The sequence below is a fragment of the Mycteria americana genome, chromosome 3 (assembly GCF_035582795.1).
Source record: "Mycteria americana isolate JAX WOST 10 ecotype Jacksonville Zoo and Gardens chromosome 3, USCA_MyAme_1.0, whole genome shotgun sequence".
Lineage (NCBI taxonomy): Eukaryota > Metazoa > Chordata > Aves > Ciconiiformes > Ciconiidae > Mycteria > Mycteria americana.
The window spans coordinates 4,620,596-4,638,495 of NC_134367.1; the positions used below are offsets into that span (position 1 = coordinate 4,620,596).

At 41.5% G+C, this 17,900-nt stretch overlaps 1 protein-coding gene across 1 annotated transcript in view; it reads left to right on the forward strand.

Annotated features, from left to right (window-relative positions):
- The window catches only part of PKHD1 (PKHD1 ciliary IPT domain containing fibrocystin/polyductin), a 269,779-nt gene that overhangs the window by 157,837 nt on the left and 94,042 nt on the right, over positions 1–17,900 (forward strand). The window contains exons 49-51 of the mRNA XM_075497242.1: positions 4,181–4,246; positions 5,943–6,062; positions 15,664–15,801. Coding sequence (XP_075353357.1) covers positions 4,181–4,246; positions 5,943–6,062; positions 15,664–15,801 — 324 coding nt within the window. The remainder of the gene's footprint in view (positions 1–4,180; positions 4,247–5,942; positions 6,063–15,663; positions 15,802–17,900) is intronic.

Here is a 17,900-nt window from a genome sequence, read left to right on the forward strand (position 1 = left end):
GAGGGGAGCCAAGGAAGCTTGGGGTGTCCTGTGCCAGTCATTTCTACATCGGCAGCTTTGCTCTGATGTTATCCATCTCCATAGCATCATCCTGACTTTCTCGGGGGCACCCCATGTCTTGAGAGTAGTGTTCTTCAAAGATCACTGGTGGGCACTGAAATTGGTGCGTGGCTCCCTGAAACACTGATGGGTTGTGGCTCAGCCATGTTTCAGGAGAGTGGTCCTAACATGACATGACCATGCTGAATAAAAAAAAACTTATTGTAACAAGGGAGGGAGAAAGAAACATCACACTGGGACAACTGGGATATTTTTAGGAGAAATATCCTCTGTAAATTACAATAATAACATGAGCTTTTTAAGTCTGTTAAAAATACAAGCGTGTGGTGCCACAGTGTGGTACTGCTCCTTGGTTAAGGTCTCTGGGCAATACTGGAATTGGCTAAAAAACAGAGATGTTGTTTCCTTTTTGTTCACTTTTGAAGTGTTTAAACCATTTTCTTTTGGAATGAAACAAAGTGTTGGCTTCCTCCATCTCCAGATTTCTCTTGGCTTTTTTCTCAAATTGAAGTGCTTGACACAAACATTATGGAAAACATCACTGAAAGGATTATCAAACTTTCTATTTACCCCAAATACATTTTTCAGTAGACACAACTTTAATGGAGATGGGTCATCCTGCTAACTTTGCTCAAGCTACTCATATGTGAGTTGTTAAGAGGGCCTGAGGCCCAACCTCACATTACTGCTGTGTCAGAAGCAGGTTTACAGTTTCCATAGTTCTTCAAAAAAATAATTTGATTACATTTATTGTCTTTTCTAAATTCCTAAAGGATGATCTCACTTCCATTACACTCTGTGGGTTTTTGTAATTGCTTTGTATAGGAGTAAAAAACAGGCCCTTAAGAATGTTTGTTTCTAATATTAAAATACAGAAAATAAATAAACAATGATATTTTCTGCAGCCTTATTGCTCAGGGGTAAAGGAGAATAATAGGTGAAAGACCTAAAGAATGGAGTTAATTTTTTACAGAGCACTGGTTGTAGAGGCATGAGTCTTCTTCCAGCTAGATAAAACTCACCCTATATCAGTTGTTTCAGAAAGTCAGTTGACCAGATGTGGGCTGCTCAGTGGTCTCCATGAAATGAAATGTCAGTTCTTAGCAGAGGTGCCCTTTGTAAGAGACACAAAGAGAAAAATCAACCTTCATTCTGGTGAATGAGCTCCTGTCCTTCTGGCATGGCAGCAGAGAGATCAGAGAATGTAGCAGTTACAGAACTGAAATGATGAAATGTCCTTATAATCCTGTCAGGGATGGTCTTTCGACTATGCGATCTCTGCAGGAGGAGTTTCATGCCTTCACCTCTGCCGCTGCAAATATTAATCTGCTGTAAGCAAGAATCTGTGTCCATTAGCCCAAATCTTTTTTTTTCTTACATCTCTTCTCCTCACTGCAATGTCCCCGTGATACCATATTTCTGGGTACCTCCTGTAACAGATGCTGGTAGAGGATCAAAATATCCTGTCCCAGGTTCTCCACTTTCTAGAGGTGTGTCTCACTGTGTCGTTGATTGTGCTGTCTAAAAGTTTTGATTTTTCCTGTGATGTATGTTAGCCCAATTGATGTTAAATAGCATGGAGTTGCTTGTTATTTGTAAGTCAGACTATTGGAGCCATTTATCCTAGTTTCCACCCTTCCCAATATCCACAGGCAAAATTCCCCGTCACTGCAAAGCTGATAAAAGACTAAGTTGCTCCTCCTTCATGTTCACTCAAGGAGCCCTGAACCAGAAGAAAGTTACCAGGAGTATCGTCAAGAAGGCCTATATTTATGATTCACAGAGCAAACATCCACAAAGAGCTGTAATAAGACAGAAAATTGATGAGCCTTATAAAGGTTTTATACAACTAAGCCCTGGAGCCTTATAACTACATTTTGTGAAGAGTCACCTTAATTCAATGTTTACTAATAACGTCCTTTGTCTGTATTGCCTATATCTCTTCCTGTCCTGTACAGAAACAATGATAACGTAGTCGGCAGCAAAACAAAACAACCAGAAGGACTATGTCACTGGAGTCTTGATTATTCCCAAGGCCTGTATCTCTCCGGTTTTGATCGGTTTTTAGGAGTATTTGTGGGAAATGGCAACAAAATACTACTGATTCACAACTGTTGCACTGTACACCCCATTGACATAAATAATTGTGCAAGTTGCAGGGCTGTGGAGAATTCAGGTCCCGATTCCTGCACTCATGTGGAGGGTATAAATGACTTATAATGGTTTGAATTGTCATGCTCTGTGGTTGGATGACACTTCAAATATGAGAAACTTTTATCTTTGCCCTGACTCTGGACATGACTGTACTGAGTTAATTCTTAATGGTTCCTTTCTTCACTGTGTAAGGGGACTGAACCCCTTTGTGAGGTTTATGTAGCATATTGATCAAGTTTTATGTCCCCCCAGGATTTAATTAGAACAGCTTTTCTCTGAACAATACAAACATCCTTAATTAGATGATTGCACTGTAGTGTCTCCAAAATTAAGCAAAAAACCCCCAACAAATCTGACAAAATATATTTCTGGAAAAAAGGATAGTGTCAGGGCTTGGTTCTCTCACTTTTCCTAAGACTGATGTAACACCTTGGACTCCTGATTTGCCCTGCTATAAGTGAGAAGAGAAGGAAGGCCACCATAACCATAAAAGTACCCATAGAAGAGTATCGTCTAAAAGCCACATGAACTCTGTGTCAAAGACTTTAAATTAGCATTTTCCTGTCATTCTTTCTCCTCAAAGGTTCACCTTGTGGCCACCCAAAGACATGATGCTGTTCAGTTTGCGCTCTATGTGATGATTTGGGGCAGATTGGCTTGACTGATAAATGGATCAGATCACAGCTACCGTTGGGAGAGAAGGTGTCACTGAAGAACAGGGCTGAGGCACCTGATTACTAATTAATCAGACATGAGAAAAACCTCATGGAATCAGTTTCTATTTAATTATGGAAGCCTCATTTGGCATAGGAGCATATGCTGCTAACTCAATCGAGTGCTTTCAACTGACATCAAATAGTAATTATCAGAAAGAATCAAGTTTTTTGATTATTCATACTAATTTATTGAACACTTAAAATTAATGAACCTCAGTTATTTTAAATTTGCTCAGTTGCACTGGGAGAAAAGGAGGGAGGTAGGGAAGGATGGTTTTCACAATTTAAAAGTACAGAGACTTGTTTAAAGATAAAATAAGTAAATTACAATATGGCATGAAATCCCATCGGTGGGTTGATACACACGTAGGAAAGTTCCTGGCATGTTCTGGAACTGAGGAAAGTTCTGACAATGGCTTCATTTATACAATTCTTCTACCCCCCAAAAATCTTCCAATGACATTTTAGGGTCACCATAAGGGGTTGGGCAGCGGACAGGAGATTTATCTGTTTGTCAGAGTGTTTCTATTTTAACCTACAGTTGTTCCAGTCTGGTGACTGAGAGGAAGTGTCTTTATATGCCACTGGAGATGAAGAGGAGGTAGCCTTTTAGCCGGGTCTGGAGCAGTTTTCTCCTGCTCCTCTTAGTTTGATTTGCATTATCCTGGCCCTTCTCCTGCTGACAATATACTGGCACAAAGGTTACAACTGTGATAATTGCTTCTGACCTCTTTTCACAGTAGAGAACACAGGGTCCCTGTCTTCAGTCTATAAAGACTGACTAATTAAAGCATCTCTTTCAGATACCAGATTTGGGGAAAAAAAATATCAAAACCAAACTACAAAACAAAAGCTGTAATTCGCTGTTTGAGCCAGTTAATACATTATGCATTCAATGGTGTAATATCGCTTGTGTTAGTGGAACTGCTGTGGATTTATAGTGGGATAAATGAGATTTGTGTTCCAGCCTAGAATTTCTGATTGTTGAATGTTTTCTTTTAGCTGTTTCTAATGAGTTGTCTTGAGACCTTCCATATCTGTAAATTAAAATGTGTTTGTTTAATCCTTTCTCAAAGTACAAAAAAGACAAAAATGCTTGGAAAACATGTATAGCTGTTCTTAAAAAAAATGTTTGTTAGAAATGTAAAATGTTGTCAGAAAATCACATGTAGCAATTGATTTACTATGATTTTTTTTGTGTGTTAATTTGTAAGGCCTTGCTGTAACTCCCTAAAATTCTCTGTATTCAGTCACAGGAGCTGACTTGATTCAGGTCACACTGAAAGAGAAGGAGAGAGTGGCCTTACCTACCCCAGGTGCGTGTCAGTCTGTGTCTGAAAGGCTTGATCTGGGAGTCACACCATTTCTTTTTTACTACTTTTTCAGAAATAGATTGCTATTTTTCACTTCAATATTTTATACATCCATCAACCCAACAGGGGTTCTTGGCATTCATTTGAGCATTTCATTGAACCATATCTACCATTGCTGATGATAAATGTGTGATTCCACAGCGTAAAAGACTATAAACTTTTGTTAAGAAATACCATAGCAGTTCAGAAAGGTCATGGAGAATGTAAGACTACAGTGTATTTTAGTGCTCCACAGTGATCTTAGTTTAATAGTCTGACATTACTCCACAGTTACATGTCGAATCAGACAGAAAAATACACCAGAAACAAGGGAGACCTCCAAAGTTTCGTCTTAGTTGCATAGCTGTCTTGCTGTGTATTAACATCAATAATCATTTATGTGGCAATAGGGTTTAGAGACCTTTTTGTAGAGTGTTTCCCCTGAACAAACAAGTAATGGAAAGACAGACCCAGCCTCAAGGAGCCCCACCTGCGTTTAATTTCTCCGTGTTTCCCTGTGCTGGCAACAGAGGGTTTTTCTACTCCACAATGTTACTGAGCCCGCACACTTAAGCATGAGCTTTTCCCTGTACTTTCAATACCCAGTGAAGCCCTCCTCAAGAAAAAAAATGCCAGAATTTGCTTTACAGTGGTAGGACAGAGGTAGGTGCTTGTAGAGGCCTCCAGAGGGAGGCCCTGCCTGCGTTAGTTTAGGGCTCACTAGACTTAGTGTACAGGATTTCCCCCTGCAGGCTTTCCTTCCTCTCTTGATGGCAGAGCAAACTTAGGCAATTAATTTATGAAGACCGACTCATTACCTGTCTAAAATACAAGTGCAAGTTAAGCACCTACTTTCTGTGAAGTTGATTTCTCCCAGTATTTTTCTGATGCTAAGGCTCAGAAGTTTCCTTTTGGATTGAGCTGAAAAATAAATCTTTGGAGAATGAGCAAGAGGTACCATGTGTCTCAGCCAAACTGGTTTTCCAAGGCAGGTCTTCATTACCCTTTGCAATGGGAAGACTCCTGCTTTTCTGAGGGCTAACAAGCTTCTGAGAGTTGATCATCCTTTTTTAAAAATCTTTCATACTTTGGGAAAGTACGGAAATTCCCATACCCCAGGAATTCAATCTGCTTTCTAGAGCACTGGGGGAGAAAAAATACATGAGAAGAGTTAGCACTTTCTGGTAGGGTTAGTTACCATTTTGATCCAAGCACAGGTGACTGGCTTTTATTTTCATCTGTTCATCTTAATTTTATGTTCAATGTGCTCAGAGCTTTGGATGGCATAAATAAAAATAATGAAGCAGTTGCTTCATTATTGTGAATATGTGAATATGTGAAGCATATTCACAAGGCGTATCATAAGTTACGTATGACAAACCTCAAGATTTGCTTTGCTTTTGATGGGTCCCAAAGAATTTGAATCTGTTTTTTTCAGTTATCTCTCTGCCCTTTAACTTTGAAAACATAGTCCTGAGAGAGATCTTTTTTCTCATCGGGCAGCTTCCTTTAAGCATGGAAGATAACAAAGAGCAGTTAGTGTTGCTTCATCAGTACAAAAGAAGGATGTTAATACCACAGATGCTTGACTATCAAAGAAATGGTAATTCTCCCAGCTACTGAAAATGATAATTCTGTCTTTGTATGTCCTGTTTTGTAGTTCCTTCTGACGCTGTCTTGAAATGGTCTCACCCAGAGACATGGAATGACGTGGAAAAAGGCTGGGGTGGATCCGACCACAGCATCCCAGGCCCTGGGGAAGACGTCATCATCTTACCTAGTAAGGAAGGAAGGAAAGGTGTTTAATTTCTGTAGGAGTGCTGAGGTCTGTTTACATTGAGATATGTATTTGTGTTGCAACATGGGCTCCTTGGCACTAGTGTCCATTCCAGTGTGTGCAGGACACCACACTTGTTCCTTGTCACCTTGAAATCTTAGCTACAGTACAAAGGTGTGATTTTTGGAACAGAATAATCATTCTTTTCCATTTACACATACACACAAATACACACACACTTACTTACTCATACTGATATTCAAGCTTAATTATATGCAGGGACTTTATTTCCAGAACAGAAAATTTGCAAGACCCAAAATCACAGCTCACAACAAGCTCATCTCTTGACCCACCTCTCTGTGTTTTGTGCAAGAAGCATATTTTACATTTCCACATTATACTACCTTCCATTTTATTTTCCTGTTGCAATTCCCACTATCAATGATAATCTCTCAATCCATTTGCTGTGGATGCCTCCTAGATGTTTTAGCCTATGCCTGTATTTCAACCTCAGACTTGAGTTACATTTAAATCCCAGCTCAGTTTACAACCGTATTGCATGAACAACCTTCTGAATTCTAGCAAAAATATTAGTCAACTTGCAAGGAAATCTGGAGGAAAAAACTTGTGATAACCTTTTTACCTCATAGCTGACCCTGCTCTGATCGGGAAGTTGGACTAGATGATCTCCTGAGGTCCCTTCCAGACATAATTATTGTATGATCCTATGAATACTGTGCAGTATGTATCTGAAATACTCTGGGAGCTGGTGCTGGCCCCTCCTCATTTGTTTGAATCCAGATAAATCTCTCTGCCTACCACAGCTCCACTTCTGGAAATGGTGATAACGCTGCTCCATGCCTCTTCCTCTTCCACCTGGTTTTGGCTTATGAAGTCTTTGTGGAAGGAAGTTTCTGTTGCTCTGTGTTGGCATTTGTGTGTGGAGCCTCAGTCATGGTTAGGACTTCTCTGTCCTGTGTCATTAAAAGTAATATATACAAATTTTCAGATTAAATTAAGAATTATGTTCAACCTTTAATGAATATTTAGTTTAATCTTCAGTTTTCTGAGAAATGCTAAAAAAAACTCATGTTGTTTGAAATAATGCTTTTCTTCACTTTTTGGGGGAATTTACATTAAACTGAAGAGTAGATAATTTCCATTTTCTGATTAGGTTCCTATTTCCTATCAAACAAGCACAATGTGTTTTTTTCAGTTCTGTCATCTCACTAGCTATAATGCATAAATGTGGTTAAGTGTTTCTAAGTTCAGAGGCCAGAGAAGGCACAGAAATGTCCCCCCAGGGCTTTGTTTATCTCCTGTAGGTCCTGTGTCCTATGTGCATCTAAGGTAACTGTAAGCACATATGTTTAGGCATCTTAACCTCTTCCTCATCATTACAGTTAGTAGAGCTGGAAAAGTTACTGAGCTGACCAAATGTGGGTATCTAATGTGAATTGAGTTGTTCTTCACCGATGGTATTATGTAGAGCTCCAGGGCTCAAGTCACTTGCTTATATGAAGATATCTGGTGTTGTCTGAAGCACTGCAGGAGCATCCTGCCTAGCCAGGGTGAAACCCTAGATGGTCACAGGTGTCCCCTATGTCACGTTTGTCAGTCCTGTGTGAGCTCTCAAATATCCAAGGGCATTTCAGATAGTACTAAATGCCTAAAGGAATTTATTATGGTGGGAGCTTAGACACCTGGCTCCCATCAGACAGCTCAGTTCAGGTGCCATAAATTGATGCCTGAACCTCATTTCTCCAAAGCATGTTCAGTAGCACCTGAGGTACGAACCTAGCACTTGCACTTAATATATGTCCTCTGAAATATGATGTGAAGGTCTACATCTATTTCCCTTGGCAATATAAGCAACACTAACATCCATGTAAAGGTCTTGCCAGTGGCAAGCTGTACCAGAACAGAGGATTGACCCTCAATCTCCAAAGTCCAAACGTAGCACCCAAAACACTGGAATCTCTTCCAACAACATTACTCCAGCCGCGCCACTGGTACTTCATGTCGAACATGTGCCTGCTTGCCATTCAGAAACATAGAGTGTCCTTTCTGTCCTGTGCTCCCTGTTTCCTACTCCACTCTCACCTCCGTTGTATCTGATGCCTTATGCAGGCATTAAACAGTGGGGCATTTCTCATGTGCTTTGCTATCTTTCGGATCCTCTTGCCATTGCTGGATTTTGCATGCCATTGTGTATTTTGTCCTTCATAGCTCTTCGAGAACAAGGCCAGAGACAGTACCAGATCATCTGTTTCAATTTCTTGTGTATCACATTATAACCACTTCACCAATATCAGCCCATGATTGCCAAAAGACCAAATCATTTCAGTCTTTAAAACCATATGTTGGATGCAGATATGAAGAGGCACAAGGGTGGCACTGGTAGCTAAGACCTCTGCACTGACAGTGAGTTAAATATGTAGGGTGTGCTCAGATGGTCACTGGAGGTAAATCACAATCTACTCAGGACCAGAAAGTAAGAAATAAATTTAAAAAAAAAAAAGGTTTGGCTAAGGATTTGTGGTTCTGTTGTTTAGATTAGATTGAGAGAGTGGAAGCTGGATGCTGAGGTTGCGATGGTCCTTTGGTGCATTGCAAACTCACCTGTGAATAAAACTCATCTGTGCTTCCTGCAAAGGTGAGCGTAAGCTTCTAGAAAAAATAACTCATTTTAGCTGCCGTGTGAGATATTGACCATGGCCTTTGTCACATACCACAAAGCCCTCATGACTAAGCTGTGCCTGAAGCATTGCACATTGCTGCCCACCGTCCAGCCCAACTGATCTAGTTCTAGGACTGGAAACAACACCGCTGCATTAGCATGCTGGTATACTAGAACTAATTAGCTCTCCTGAGAGTCAAAGCTCATTAGCTCAGGCCTGGTGCTGTGCAGCATGACCGCACAGCCTTTGGGGGCAGAACTAACATCTTCCAAATTTAGAGCAGTGATGGTTTGGTCAGTTTAACTGGGGAATGTCTGCGCTGTGCTGAAGGATGTGGTACAGGGATTCCCTCTAGCATAGTGGTGCTTACTGGTTGGGAGGCAGCAGATGAAGGGTTGGACTATTAGACACGATCTGTGTTTTACCATGGACAGGGATGTTCTCTGCCTATGAGGAATTGAGGGGTCAGGATAATAAAGGTTGCCCAAAGCCAGAATGCAAGTTGTTGCCTGAACAGGTTGAGACCTTGGGAGTTCCCAGTTCTGAATCACCTTGTTCAGCTGCTTAGAGCAGGGTGCTCCACAGTGTACAATAAAACTGTCTCTGCTCTTCAGAGGGGCTTTACTGAACAGCAAAACCACAACAAAATACTTAATGGTTGAAAAGGAAAGGGCCAAATGATGCGTGAAAATGCAGTACCTGCCTGGACTGGTGGAGAGCCATACTCTCTGACTGTCTTCTCCCTATCAGCGATAAAAATGTCTTAGCTCCTATCACTAGAGTAGGTACGTGTGTTTAGTTGGTGAGCAGAAACTATTCTCATCTCCAGTGCCTTTCTGGAATTATCCTTCAATTTTAACCCAAGAACATGAACACAAACATGAACACAAACTGTCCATCACCCAATCTATTTTGAGAGACAACTACTCTTGCATGCCTGCCTTTTCTGATCGTACTCCCTCTACTTTCTTTTTACTCTCCCTCTTCATTCCTGCTGGCTTGGAGGTGTTGAAACACTTACTGGCAGTGGGACTCAACAGAGTGCAGGGTCCTAAATTGAAGTCATAGTCATCATTGGTGTGATAAGGGCATGGGATATGTTGCTCAAATGAGGGCACCTAAAATGTAGTTAGGCAAGATTAATTTTCAGTCCATTTGTCATACCTTGCTTTGCTGCCACAAGTATGTATATGAGTTTCCAGCTGCAAGAAAGTCAACCCCTTGCTTGGGTCCAAAATCTAAAATGAAATCGACAATTTTTTAAATTTATGTTTAATCATGGCATTTTATGGATGTTTCCCTTCCCATTTCCACTGGCTTGTGCCTATCCTGCTAAACTTGGAATGACTCCAGATGGCTACAGAAAAGTGAGAGTTTGTTCTCATGAGAACAAACATTCTGCAAACCACCCAAACTGTGCTGTTGTACACACAAAAATAAGTTTTTGTGATTCACTCCTGGGAAGATGCAGCTGTGTCTTACTCTCCACTGTCTTTTAGTTACTTCTAATTCTCTACTGGGAGCCATCCATAATGATTTTCAGGTTGAAAGCCAAGCCATGGGCCTACTTTTGGTATGTTGTGCGTTACTGGGTAAGTCCTTTCAGCCCCCAAAGAACAGTTTTAGTCTTATAAAAACAAATAATAGACGTTTAGTGCTCATTTCTAGTGTGAAGAAGTGCAGGGGAAGACTTTGGTCTGGGCCTGACACTGTGTTGAAATCTCTGAATGACTGTGGATTTCCAGAGTTCACTGAAGAGCTAGGGCACTGCGTAAACTTAGCTAATATAGGCTTCAATTTGCTTATTTAACAAAATAAGCAAAATTGTATCACTAGAGCTGCCTCATGGGCGGGACTCAAGAAATTTTGAAAAGCTAGAAAACACCTCTATTAGCAAAATGTTCATATTAAAAATCAAGTTTTTGTGTCACTGCTTGGTGTCTGCTTCACAATTAGAAGGTGTTTTTTTGGAGGGCTTGGAAATTGGGGTTGTGTACTAAGTTATTGCATTTTTTTGCCCTGTTTTGAAAGCCTTGGTGAGACTTCAGGAGTTCATAGACTTCTTTGTACAAGGATGAATTTCACTTGCAACCGAGATGGGTCGCTCATGTTAAAGTGACTTTTAGTGTTGGTGTGTTACAAGTCCCCTCAATGTCTGACTCCCTAGCAGATACAAGTCTCTTCCAGCCCCAGCTGGAAAGCTTTAGCTCAGCCTGCAACAACTTGTACTTTTATCTCTGGACGTTCTTCCTCCAGAGCTGCAGCTGTCCCACAAGGACCACTCACATGCATCAGCCTTCGCAGTCCCACCACCTTGAAAAACAAGCTGGATGAGTTTAGTCATGCCATTCTGGCGGCCAGCAGTGGCATTAGCTTCTCAAGCCCTTGGATTTTCTGGGCTTTGGTTTATGGTTTTCAGTGTGACGCACTCCTGACGCATCGCACTCTGGGTGGAAGGAGAACATGTTATAATTCCAGGCGATGGAATGCTGTTTTGAAGGGTATTGATATGATATCACGTAGCCTCTGGCAATTTCTCTCCTTTTTTTTCTTTTTTTTTTCCAGTGGTGGAATTCACTCTGTTATTCATTTTCTGATTTTGATTTTCTTTGAACTTTTTCTGTTTGAAGAGATGAATGCTGGAGTACTGTATCTCGTATAATAGCTCTTCTGTTGTGCCTGATTTCCATTCAATGGCATGCTATGGTGTTTTATATAGAGATGCGTTTGATCAAAGGCATTTTTTGTCATTGCTGGAGTCATTAGCGACTTCTCAGTATTGTACATCTGAACATTAAGACTGTGGCATACCTGTGAGCTTTTGTCTGAAGGAAGTATATGTATAATAAAACGTAGCCCTGTTTTCAGGCTCAAACTATGGTTTGCTGGAAGTGGTTGCTTGCTATTATATCAATATCTTAATGGGAGAAAAAACTCCAGTTTGTATTTCTCTAAAGGTAAATCCCTTGAGCTTGGTAACCTGAAGTTTATGATTTTGACCCCTTAGTCATGAACCCTTGTAAGGAAGTCTCCTTTGAATCTGTTTGCTCTTCTCAAGTGTGGAAGGACTTTTTTTCCTCAAAGGAGTGTTCTGTTGTTTCTACAGAGCAACATTTCACCCTCTGAGGACTTCACACTCCAAGCATCACACCCCAGAGTGTTGTTCTTTTAAACTGAGGAAACTATAGGTTTGCAGACATATCTCTGAATGGGGGAATTTCTCACTCCTGTGTTTCAAGGCTCACGTATGTGATGCTACCGTCAGCATTTCCTTTATAAAACCTTTTTTAGAAAGATGTGCAACTCAGCAAAAATATCTGTTCTAGACTGAAACTTGACATATAAATGGTATGCCTAGGAGCACTTCTTCTTTTCCTTGTAAAAATGTTTCAGTCTGTGTTTGATGAATATACTTATGGCCTTTGTCAACTGCAGCTTTTTGCCACATTCTTGAGCTGTGATTTCACAAACTAGATTCCCCTTCCGTCTCAGACATATCATTTTAACAACATCTTCCCCCTTATTCTCTTCTCTCTGTTTCATATCCTCACATACTGTGCCTTCACTTCTCAGCTCTGCAGGGCATAGGACTATACCTGTCCTGTAAAGAGATTATAGACAGGAGTTTCTTCATGCCTGTAAAAATCTATCAAGTACTAACAGTATGAGATTTAGGGGGAAAAAAAGATTGCACTTACTCTGTAGAGACTTATTACATCTGAATGCTGTGAAAATTTTGCATGCTTGAAAGATGCTTCAGCCCAAGGGTGCACAGAATTTCTTTTGAGATGGGGTGTTCAGAGTAACCATGGGTTACTGCAGTGCTTGGCATAGTCCTTGAGAACAGAGGTCCTGGGCTTTCAGAGTGTCCCTTGTTGATGTCCAGAGAGAAAGAAGAAAAAAAAATGGGAAAGGAAGAGGTGGGAAGATTGAGTTAAAGGGATAGAGTAGGCATATGTATGTAGAAGAGACAAGCAAATCTTCAAGCAGACCCAGGACCCCGGACCGTGCAGAAGTTTCTTCTCCCTTGAAGCTGTGAAACTTCAGGGCTGCAAAACCAAAGAGTCAAAGCTAGGAAATGCTAGTATTAAAGACAGCCTACTCATACTTCTTTCAGTCTGATTCTGAGTGTACTTTGTCTAAATTTTGATTACGTTTCTTGCAAACAGGGCTTGGAAAAATTCTTAAACCTTTGTGCTAAATGGCTTGAGTCAGCCCCTAATTACATGTTTTGGGGAAAGGACTTTCACTGTGCTACTTATTTGTGTCTACACTCATTTGTGTCTTCATCCAAAGCAGTTGCTAATGGCTATAGGCAGAAGCAAAACTGTGAAATAGTTGATCCACTTCCCAAGACACTGCATGGCTCTTCCTATGTTCCGCACCAAAACTGTTTCAAGTGGCCCATTCTCACCGCTCTGTCAAAATCCATTGGAAAATATGTATATTCCTTAATCTCTGTTAATTAAGATATTTCTTAAATTAAGATGTTTCTTAAATTAAGATATTTCTTAATCTTCCCTTGTATATCTGTGCCTTCCAATAAATGTTTATGAGATCAACGAAAGTCAGCAGCAAATCTTTGGGCAGGATTTGGCTGTTGCCATTATGTTGAAGATTCTTATTTTCTGGAAGCTATTTTATGAAAGTCACAACTAGATCATCTCATGGAACCCTTTGTTAAGGAAATACCTTGCTTTTCCTTCTTCATGGGGCATCTACTGACTCAGGAGATGTACCATACCAGGAAACTGTTGCTCTTGTCTATTGTCAAGAGGAAAGGAGCTGGAAGCCATGATTTAAGGACCTGATCTGGTTTCCAGTGCAATCAAGTGAAAAGCTCCCAGTGATATCAAAGAGCATTAGATGGGCCCTGAGGGTGGAATTCACCTCTGTGCTGTGGGCTACCTCTAAACGATGCACCATTTACATCTGTCCTCATGTCCTACTTGGAAAGGTTAAGTGGTATTTAAAAGGTTCACAGGCTGTAGACTTGCAGCTTTAGGAGGCAGTGGTTATGTAGTCATTATGTTCAATCAACAACAGTCCCCGCTCTGTTTTGTAATACAAAAATATGCTCCTTGTTTTGTTCATAAGGATCTGAGTGAATGATGCTTCCCCTGGTCACTGTTAACTAAATTATTAACAGGGAATGAGTAGTCCTGTGAATAAAGAGTTGGAGAATCATAGAATCATGGAATCATTTAGGTTGGAAAAGAGCTTTAAGATCATCAGGTCCAACTCTTAACCTAGCACTGCCAAGTCCACCACTAAACCATGTCCCTAAGCACCACATTTACATGTCTTTTAAATACCTCCAGGGATGGTGACTCAACCACTCCCCCGGGTAGCCTGTTCCAGTGCTAGATAACACTTTCAGTGAAGAAATTTTTCTAATATCCAATCTAAACCTCCCCTGGCGTAAATTGAGGCCATTTCCTCTTGTCCTATCACTTGTTACCTGGGAGAAGAGACCGACCCCCACCTCTCTACACCCTCCTTTCAGGCAGTTGTAGAGAGCGATGAGGTCTCCCCTCAGCCTCCTTTTCCCCAGGCTAAACAACCCCAGCTCCCTCAGCTGCTCCTCATCAGATTTGTGCTCTAGACCCTTCCCCAGCTTCGTTGCCCTTCTCTGGACACGCTCCAGCCCCTCAATGTCTCTCTTGTAGTGAGGGGCCCAAAACTGAACACAGGATTCGAGGTGCGGCCTCACCAATGCCAAGTACAGGGGGACGATCACTTCCCTAGTTCTGCTGGCCACGCTATTTCTGATACAAGCCAGGATGCTATTGGCCTTCTTGGCCACCTGGGCACACTGCTGGCTCATATTCAGCCGACTGTCGACCAACACCCCCAGGTCCTTTTCCACCAGGCAGCTTTCCAGCCACTCTTCCCCAAGCCTGTAGAGTTGCATGGGGTTGTTGTGACCCAAGTGCAGGACCTGGCACTTGGCCTTGTTGAACCTCATACAATTGGCCTTGGCCCATCGATCCAGCCTGTCCAGATCTGTCTGCAGAGCCTTCCTCCCCTCAAGCAGATCAACACTCCTGCCCAACTTGGTGGCATCTGCAAACTTACTGAAGGTGCACTCTATCCCCTCATCCAGATCATTGCTAAAGATATGAAACAGAACTGGCCCCAGTACTGAGCCCTGGGGAACACCGCTTGTGAAGTCTGGATTCCTGCAGATTGTGTTGATGTAAGCAAAACTTTCCTCTTGGTTGGAGGGGAAGAGGTGGGCTTTTATACACAAAACCTCAGGGAGCAAAGCCAAACTGCAGAGAGGGAAGATCAGGGACAAGGTGTCATTGGAGGTGGGTTATGGTTTGTGGCTTCAGCTTGTCACCCTGATCACTGCTGTTAACAAGGTGGGGACTTGCAGGCTCTCCGTGCCATGAAGCACCTATTTGACACCATTGGATTTTTTCACTTGCATCAATCTTGTTCTCTTCAATGCCGTGAGGGAAAAATGCTGTCTGGAAACAGCTTAACTTAGTCCTGTTTCATTGCATTCATTTCATTTCATTTCATTGCATTGCAACATTTACTTTCATAACCAGAGCCAGATTCACCTAGCGAGACTAACATGTCTCTAACTTTCTGCCCTTCGCATGCATTCTTAAAGGTTCAAGCAACATTTGATGAGACTTAAGCATGCAACAATATCATCGTAAATATGATGCTATTATTCATTTATCAGGTTACACCCACACTCAGCTGTTGTGGCTGTAGCATTGTGGAGGCTCTTGGGTGTGGATGCTGCACAAACCCACAAGCCCTGCTCCAGTAATTCTAAGCAAGAACAATCTAAATAAAGCAAAACTCAAGCAAAGCTAACATTCTTCACCTCCGTGCCACTCTTTTTAGCAAGTAGTGTTGCTCGGCTGCCATCATTCTAAACAACCCTCTGCTTTGTTTTTCAGACCGGACCATCCTGGTGGATACGGCTCTTCCCCCTCTGAGAGGTCTCTACGTCCTGGGGACCCTCGAGTTCCCCAGCAACTCCAGCAATGTCCTGAGTGCAGCCTGTATCGTGGTGGTGGGGGGCACGCTGAAAGTGGGTAAGTGAGCAGCCTGTCTTCTGGATGCCTGGGGTTTATTTCTGCTCTTGATAGACAGAGAAAGTGGGTAGAAAGGCTGTACAGTGTTACTATAAACATGTTGGTCATCCTAATGCCACATAGTTATCTGGAGATCTGCAATGTGGACACCCAGAATCCATGTTAAGCACTATGATTATCCACTGGAGCTAATTACCTGTCCATTTTATAGCAACATATTACAAATACTGCTCTCTTCACCCCACTGAAGCTAACGGCAATACTTCTGATTTCATCGTGGCTGAGATTTTATCTGATATGTGTAAAAGTCCTCCATTTTTCATGTGGGGTTGCTCTAGGAGACAGTGATTCCTCAGGGCAAGATCTACCTTAGTGTTCAGGCAGTGCCTGGTGTCTGTGGCATTAGTAGGGCACTTTCTAGGTGACACAGAAGTATTTAAAGCCAACAGAGTCACAGAAAATCCCCAGAGTGCCTGGAAATCCTGCTGTGGCATGAAACTGGAACACATGGGTTCAGCACATTTGTTCCTCTCATCCCTCTGTAGAGATGAGGACCAGGATTTCAGGGAAGTACCACCTGTCCCCTTTTTCGAGTGGTTTCAGAGTCCCCAATGTCACTAGGGCTGTTCCACATTATTTGCAACGGACAGGATCAGTGTTTTTCCACACAGAAGTAATTACTCACCTAATTCCCTTTAAATATCAAAGTTCTTAAACCCAGGCATTGCATTTACTTACAGGAATCCTTAGGATGCTGGGATCACATTGTTGATCACTGCTTGACCTTTCTCAAGATTGGTTTCATGAACTTTAAAAAGAGAATTTGTTTGTGTAATCACTTCCTGAGAAAGTCTGCTCCAATATTTGTTTGTTGTTAATCTCAAGGGACTGTTTAGTTAATACAGTACTGGCCAAAAGACTTATTTCACTGCCTTGTGTTTTTCTTTGGAAAAAGGGGTTTGAAAGCCTAATCTGGGAGGTTAATATATATATATATATGTAGTACTTAAAACAGGCTCAGTCATTTGTTACACTCTTTTGTAGTTTAAATGCGGTTTCATATTGGTTTTAAGAAAAAGCATGTGTTCGTTGCTAAAAACACTTATTAAAAAACATTGAGGCACTTCTTTGCTGCACAAACTCCCCTCCAGCACATCTGTGAGTAGTAATGCTATTAAAAGCCAAACAGGTATTTGCAGCTGTTAAATCATAGTCCAGCATCTTCTGGAGAGGTATCCTTGCTCTAGTTTCAGCTGTGAGATGATAAGTGGGTAGAGTCTCTGCAAGTTTCCCACATCTTACACTGGTTTCTACGCTTCCTTGTAAAACTGGGAGTGCCTGATTTTTTTCCTTTCCTCTTTCTCTTCCCATGTGTTCGAGGCCTAAAGGTAACTTCTTGGAGCCCATCTGTCCAATCCTGACTGTTCCATGCCCAAAGGAAGGTTTTGAAGCCCATCTGTCCAATTCTACCACACCCTAAAGAAATACTGACACAAAATAGATAATGAGACAGTTTAGTAAACAGATTTAATAGATGTGGACATCAGCATTCAGCATTGCCTGAGCAGGACCTGAGGTTGACATCATGTGAGCCAAATCCCTAGGTCCTCCCTGTTGTGTAACTTCTCCATGCCCTGTTTTCAGCACAGCAATCTTTGATCACATGCTGTTGCTTCTAATTCAGTGGCCTGGGCCAAAGACTTTCTGACAGAGCCTGAGTATTTTGTTCACTTAAACTGCTAGAGAGCAACAGTATGGTCTACAAACAAATCTTGGACTTTGGTGCCCTTCAGAGCACTTGGCATCTTATCTGCAGGGAAAAAAAGAGTCAGATGGTAAAACATGACTGTAAGTACATAGGAAGTCTGTGATGATGAGAAATATATAACAAAGGGAAAAAATCAGTGTAAAATTGGAATTTATGAAACATCAGAAAGAATTTAATTAATTTTAATAAAACAATAATTTGCAGGAAAACTGGGATGAGGAAATACAGTGATAGTTGGGAGATCAGAATTCTTGAGACACCTTTGTTCCTGGAGGGTTTGTCATCACTTTCCGCTTCAATGTATGATCACAATCCAGTGTGAATTATGAGC